The sequence below is a fragment of the Mytilus galloprovincialis genome, chromosome 3 (assembly GCF_965363235.1).
Source record: "Mytilus galloprovincialis chromosome 3, xbMytGall1.hap1.1, whole genome shotgun sequence".
Classification (NCBI taxonomy): domain Eukaryota; kingdom Metazoa; phylum Mollusca; class Bivalvia; order Mytilida; family Mytilidae; genus Mytilus; species Mytilus galloprovincialis.
Window position 1 is genome coordinate 81,032,133 of NC_134840.1, and position 7,285 is coordinate 81,039,417.

At 32.5% G+C, this 7,285-nt stretch overlaps 1 protein-coding gene across 2 annotated transcripts; it reads right to left on the bottom strand.

Annotated features, from left to right (window-relative positions):
* Nucleotides 1-2,233: 2,233 nt before the first annotated feature.
* LOC143069095 (cytochrome P450 4Z1-like) lies at nucleotides 2,234-6,250 on the bottom strand. 2 transcript variants are annotated; one of them, XM_076243549.1, is made up of 5 exons: nucleotides 6,117-6,250; nucleotides 4,577-5,269; nucleotides 4,167-4,268; nucleotides 3,551-3,730; nucleotides 2,234-2,556 (listed from the first exon to the last, which is right to left on the bottom strand). In XM_076243549.1, the coding sequence occupies exons 1-5, from the start codon at nucleotides 6,189-6,191 to the stop codon at nucleotides 2,239-2,241; spliced, it is 1,368 nt and encodes a 455-aa protein (XP_076099664.1). In that variant the 5' UTR covers nucleotides 6,192-6,250; the 3' UTR covers nucleotides 2,234-2,238. The 2 variants fall into 2 exon arrangements, with proteins under 2 accessions (XP_076099664.1, XP_076099665.1); XM_076243550.1 differs by lacking the exon at nucleotides 6,117-6,250 and adding an exon at nucleotides 5,556-5,600.
* Between the last annotated feature and the right edge of the window lie 1,035 nt (nucleotides 6,251-7,285).

The following is a 7,285-nucleotide window of genomic DNA, read 5'->3' on the forward strand; positions in this document are numbered from 1 at the left end:
AACCAATATGATTCAAGGCAACAAGTATAATTCAATTTATGCCTAGTACTTTTAACCAAGCACATGAAAAGTTTATATTGAGTAAAATATATTCTAATTTGTTTATGGTGGGTTCATATGTTAGTATCTCGAGCTTTAGCAAAAACGTATCTTAAATATTTTGCATGATGTTTCTAGCAAAATAATATTTTCTGATATTTGTGTAAATGTTGATGTAAAACGACGAATCACTTGAAATGCAATAGATGCCGGACCTACAAATGTTACTTTTTTGGTTTAAAATTGTTTCAAGAACTCCTAAAATATCTATTTCGCACATCTCTTAAACTCGTAAATACTAAGCACCTGCTTTTGGTCGGGTTTGTTGTCTCTGACACAATCATCGTTTCCATTCTCAATTTTATATTGAAACTTCAAAATCCATTGCGAAAATTCATACCACCGATTTAAAGCCATGCTATTGTCAATTAATTTGTTCATTTCACAACTGTTGTAATACTAGAACTAGTAGTTAATTTCCAGTTAAACTTCATGGAACCATGAAGATGCTACGCCTCGGGTGACCCGTAAGTTTATTGTACCCCGATCAACAGTTGCACCTCGGTGTACAATAATTTTACTATACTACTCATACTCAGTCAATAAGTATAAAATATCAACTTTATTCGAACTTTGGCTGATAGTTGTTTCATTGGCAATCATACCACTCATCCTTATTTTTATATAACAACGTGTGCAGGGGTAAACCTTAAATGAACAACTTATTTTGTTAAACAGTTGTCATTGTTATTGCTTAATAACTTAGGCTGTCGTGTGGACTGCTATATATGATTATGTGTTCTAAAATATGAATGGTTTATTTCGTAGGCATGTTGAACAGGTCACAATACAACTGTCATCAAGACTTAGGTATTCTTTTATAATATAAAAAAGAAGATGTGGTATGATTGCCAATTAGAACACTCTCCACAAGAGACCAAATGACATAGAAATTTACAATTATAGGTCATCGTACGTCCTTCAACAATGAGCAAAGCCATAATTTATGTACAAAAAATGAACGAAAAACAAATATATAACAAATAAACAAACGACAACCACTGAATTACAGGCTCCTGACTTGGGACAAGCACATACATGCAAAATATTAGCGGGGTTCCAACCCTCCCCTTACCTGGGACAGTGGTGTAACAGCACAACATAAGAATGAACTATAAAAATCAGTTGAGAAGGCTTACCTCAACAAATGGATACAAATTCAAATATTTCACAGAGTTGACGTGGCCAGGTACTTGCATATTACAACAACAAAAATACACTAAATACAGATCTGAGAGTACTCGCAGTTACTGACAGCTAGTCCAAAGCCACTAACAACTAATAAAAAAAGCATGCATCTTAGACTAAATAAACATGTTCAACCTTATGTTGAAATCTGCAAGCAATAATCGTCTAATACAGAACTTTCTTGTATCGTACTTTGGAACGCATACATGCCGTCAAACCTGCGCTGAAATATCAGATAGAAACCAACCTTATGCGAGTGCGCTTATATATGTGCTTGTCTACGACTTTGATAAATTTTGGTACATTCAAATACGCAATAAAAGATAAAGTTTGTCCTGTTGTATAGATTTTCTCAAGCAGCTCAATTTTCAAACACTAACTTAATCTAAACATTCCTGAATAGATATACTAATGCAAAACGGCATTAGTCACAGCAATGAATGAGTCATGGATTTGAATGACGGCTTAACTTTATCGTGATTGGCATCGACTATGGATAAAAATGTCTTGCTAAAAAGTACAAAGAAATATTTGGCACTGAATGTTTTATTTTACTCGTTTTAGTGCTCATATTGTAACTTTTAAATTTTCTGAAATTGGTCATGAATATAGCCCAATCGACAAATGTAGCAATATTATTCAGTTACCATATACCAATACCCGTTAGCCAATGCATCTTTTGTCCAAGCTGTTTTGAAATGCATGTTATTAAGAATAGGGCTCTTTGCGGTTAGTTCAGCTATATTTTTGAGAGGGGAAGATTTTTTTTAAAAGAGGTGGAAATAGTATGAAATTATGGGAAATCCTATGCATGCTTCCAAGCAACTGCTCTGTTTTAATGATGTTTTCCCGTATTTTTCACACCATTTTTACCTTTATACCTTCATTATAAAAATCTGCCCCTATCCAATATGGCCGAATTAACTGTGAAGAGCCCTATTCAAAAGACAATTAAACATTCTGTAATGTAAACATCATATCTTTATCTGGGTGCACAACAGCATGGGCCCAGTCAACAACAAACTTTAAGTCTGGAGTGGATTGGTTCTTTGAAAATGTAAATGTATGAAGTAAGATTGCAATAGCTAATCGCAGTTCCAGTACAGCCATATGTTGTCCGATACACACTCGAGATCCTGCTCCAAATGGTATATACATGTTGGATTGCAAGGATTCCTCTCCAAGAAAGCGGAATGGTTTAAAAACTTTTGAATCTTTCCACAGGTACGGAGATCTGTGAATTCCCCAGGTGAAAATAACGACATCACTCTGAAATGAAATATTGTCAAAAATTAAGCATATACTAGAAGTATCATATTATCAAACGTAACCTAAATGAGGAATGGGACATGTTTGTGTTATTCAATAAATCAATTCCTATTATATATCACGAAGACATATTCCGTGTTTAATGTCCTGCAATTTCTGAGGTTTTGATCGCGCACTGCTATTTCATCGCAAAGATTAAAAAAGGATAATGACAGTTGGGTTCCTGTTGCTCAGTCTTTAGTTTTGTATGTTGTGATTCGGCTTTCGTGTACTGGTGTTTGTCTTTTGGTCATTTTTCGTTTCTTGCCACGGCATTGTTAGCTTAATTTCGATTTGTTTGAATATCTCATTTATATCTTTCGCTTTTCATTTAATAGATATAGTTTCAAATTTCAAAGTTTTACCACATGTTATCATTCTTAAATGGCTTTAATAACATATTTATAAATATTTGAATGTGATTGGTCCTTAGAATTTTTTTACTTTGTTTACACTTTGATACACCACGTTGCTAAAACTACTTTCGTAACCTATGACAACACTATGTCGATATCACTGTGTTATATACTTGTAGGATGTACATGAATTCAATCCTGGGGTTCCAAGAAAGTGGAAATAAAAGACACAAAAATGAGAATAAAAGGGATGATAAACTTTGCAGAGGTTATGGAGGAGTAAACTGGGCCGCTCAGTGACTCACACCAGGAACATATACATTGACATATACAGTTCCCAGCTTACACTTCGACTTTTTCGACACACGGTTTCACATCGATAACTTCTACACAATAAGTTTAATTCTGTAGTAAAAGGATTATACATAAATATGAAATGTTTGCGTTGAATTCATTATTATTTGTAAAATACCAAATAATATAAGTACTGTAGGTAGTATAGAAGACACTGTATACTATTATCTGTACAAACTTGACAAGTTGAATAAGTGAATGTAGCTTAGGTTTACTAATATACTGCATTCTTTCTTGAAACTAACATGTTCATCTAAGTGTATGTTGCCCAGATTTACAGGAACATTGTTTTGTCTGCTAATGAAAGGTGCTATTGGATAAAGTCGTAGGACCTCTTTGATCAGGCTTTCTATTTTTGGTAAAGACGTGGTAGGTTCCGCCATAATTTCCGACCATCGATCTATTGCTTCATCTCTTAGTTCTTCCTTCGAAAACAAAATGTTTTATTAATGGCAGATTGTGTTAACTTTTGGCGAATCTCACACCACTATGAGAGTGCACTTTTATGTGTTATTTATATAATGACAGTGCTGTATGTGTGTTTTGTTGTTGTTTTTTTTTGGTCAATTAGTATGAAAAATTAAGATTTATTATCAAAATTAGCTATAATTGAACATATAAGATTATACAGTTTTGCGTTGTCTTATGTGAAACAGTGTCGACCAAAGACATAAAGGAGGTGTATTAGCTTTAAGAAATGTAGCAAACAACCGACTAAGAAAAGCATAATGAGATCTAGAGGTTAATAACTTCAGATTTATCATACGGAAAGACAACTCTTACAAGGTTAGACGGAAATGTGACATATCCAATAATAAAAAAAATAATTCCAGAACCAAAATCCGAAAAGATAGCACTTACCTGAATGTTAGGATAATCAGTTAGCAATGAGAACACCACGGGAATAGATGAAGCTGTTGTTTCTGTTCCAGCCATCAAAAATAGCTTCATATTGTCCTTAGCCTGAAATAATAAGAAGGAGTCTATTTGTTACATTATAAGACAAGATGATTAATGAAGTGTTTCAACATTGAAATGCAAAACAAATCTATTTGTTTATTCTAGACTTGCTGATAGGTTTTCAATATTTGATTGGACACAGTAATATGTAGTATTCTTTCCCTTGTCTATTCTCCCTTTACACACACAAATATTGCTGAATTTGGGTTTCACAAAAAAACAACTTTTGTTAGTGAAATCAGGGAGCATAGAAGATCATAGAAAGTCCCTGTGAAAACTATGCAATTTGATAGCTACAGGGAAATACTCACTTCTTCAAATCCACAGGCCTCGTGCAATTGAACAACCAGCCGTTTCTGTATTGTAGTATCGTCTTTTTCTAGAGCATCTTTAAGTATATTTGAAGTGATCCGATCAAGGCCCTCGTTTGCTTGCTTAAATTCGTCAGAGTCTGTTGAAATTTCATTTAGAGCGTAACATTTATGAAGAATTGTCACTATACACTCTAATAATTCATCTTGTTCGCCGTCCAATGCATTCAGATCTAACTGCAAAAGCACGTGGCCGACAATGTCTAAAGCTAGACGTAACGACCAATGAGTTATATTTACAGATCTAAGTGATTGCTGCTTCATTTTTAAACACATCTTTTTAATATCTTCTGTCATCGATGATGCCCTTTCTTCTATAGATGTCTTTCTGAACAAGGATGCGATAGCACGTCTTGTTTCGGGACTTTTCTGAGATGAACCTAAAAATGTATCTTTAAGTGGAGAGTTGTCTAGGTAATTTTCTGCTCCTTTTTCCAACTTGTTGATAGCTGTTTGTGCTAGCTTCTGGTTGAAAATATAGATTTTACTGTCAAAACGAAATAAACCTTGCTTGTGGTAAAGTTGTGTTAGAAATTCTAACTTTTTCAACTTGTCATCTTTAAACGTTTTTTGTAACAGATACTGTATAATCCAGGACGGATTTGGAATGGAACCATTACTTAACCATGGAATCTAAAAAAAAATTGAAGAATTAAAACTTTTAATGAAAGCAAAATGTGTGTTACTTCAGGCATATCATCGGAAGCTTCAAACATTTTTCTCTGCGGAGATTTTTCATGGACATGTGTGACAAATCAAATTAAATAGACTGTATGCATTATACATTTTATTAATTATATTAATGATTGTCTTTTCTTCAGTAGACTTTTCTACTTCATGTACTATACAAGTATTAGTACATTAGTATTCTCTTTCGTGTATATTAAACATAACAAACAGCGTGACAACTGATATTTACCGTAAACATAGTGGTTTCTTTTATTCCCATCAACCATGAACAGATTAATATGCTGTACATTTAAAAAATTACATTTAAATTTGCTAACTTTTTACACTCATTTGGCAGTGGAAAATTTTGGTTGAGGAGAGACTATGAGATCAGACACTCCTTTCGAAAGACGTTTTCCTTTAAATGATTAATAATCAGGCGAACTATTGTTGTAGCGCCTACCCACCCATACCTTTTCTAAATAAACAACAGATATAAAACACAGGACCTCTCTTAGACAGGTCACTACATATGACTATTTACTTTAAGTATTACGTATTTATAGAACTACAGGAATGTACATTCGAAGTAAGAACAAATAAAGCAATCAGTAGGCGCAAAGAAGCATTCCTTTACAATACACAGACAAATTTCGTGACAAGAAACCGTGAAAACAGGAATAAAGTTGTTCTCGCCTACGCATATTATTTCATAAGCATAAGAACTAACCCAATTTATAAGCATGTAAACATAAGTAATTTGTATTTTTGTTACATGTATTTTATAGTTTAAATGTGAAAAAAAACTTACCACATTTATGATATAACAAATCAGTTTTAAAAAGAATATACAACAGAAAGACACTATCTGGTGGTTATCAGCCATGTTTCACTGTAATCAGTTGTAAACAAAACGAACATATTGTGATAGACCATCTTGAAGCTCCGCCCATTAATGAAAGAAAACGATATACATCTCAATTTTTTTACCATATTGTTAAGCAATTTTTTCAAAACCTTTTTAAGCGTTTAGATTTTTATAAAAAAAAAATGTGTTTTCACATCTACAAATGAACTGCTGTTTTTTGTTTTGTTGTTAGTCTTTTTTAAAGATTTGTTGTGTGTTTTTCGTATTTTTGTTTGTTTGTTTGTTTTTCAAGTTTTCAAATAATTTTTCAGTAGTTCCTTTCCATGATTGTGTGTACAACACTAATTGAAAGCTAAAACGATTTTAAAATTAGTATCTAATAGAAACAAATAATAATAGTGAAATTCTCGATTTTCTTACAGATGCTAGTTTCCAACAATAGCATAATAGCCAAATACCATGCCGCAAATCACAAAGCCTATAAGCAGATTAATGACTCTGGTATACCATAGTTTGTCTGACAAAATTCTTCCATATAATATTCTATAATTTCTTATGGATAAAAAAAGAAAAGCTAAATTGAATAAGATTTATAATTTCTCATGGATAAAAAAAGAAAAGCTAAATTGAATAAGATTTATAAAGCATACTGGTTTTTATAACCGTAACCGAATATTTACTGTTCCTATAAATGAAAAACAAATAATTGGACACTGTAAAACGTATAACAAAAAAAATCAAGGATGAGATATATCCTTAGAAAGACTGCAAACTGCTCACTTAAAAGTGTGATAGACGATTTATTGAAAACAAATAAAATTTCAAGGATGTTAAACACATTTGTATAATCTGACAATTATTTATAGGTTTCAATTGAATATTGGACAATATATTCTATTACATAATGGGTCCACACACAGTCCGTTCATCTAAAATTACATGGATTTGTTTTCCTGATCCTCAATGTTATCTATGTTCGATATGCTATCTATTAAGTAACAATAAAGGTTAAACTATCATCTGATCAAGGCTAAGGATTTTACAAGCTGTTTACAAACGTCATCATATTCTTGTGAAACTTTTTGTGACCACAATATATATTTTGGAGTAAA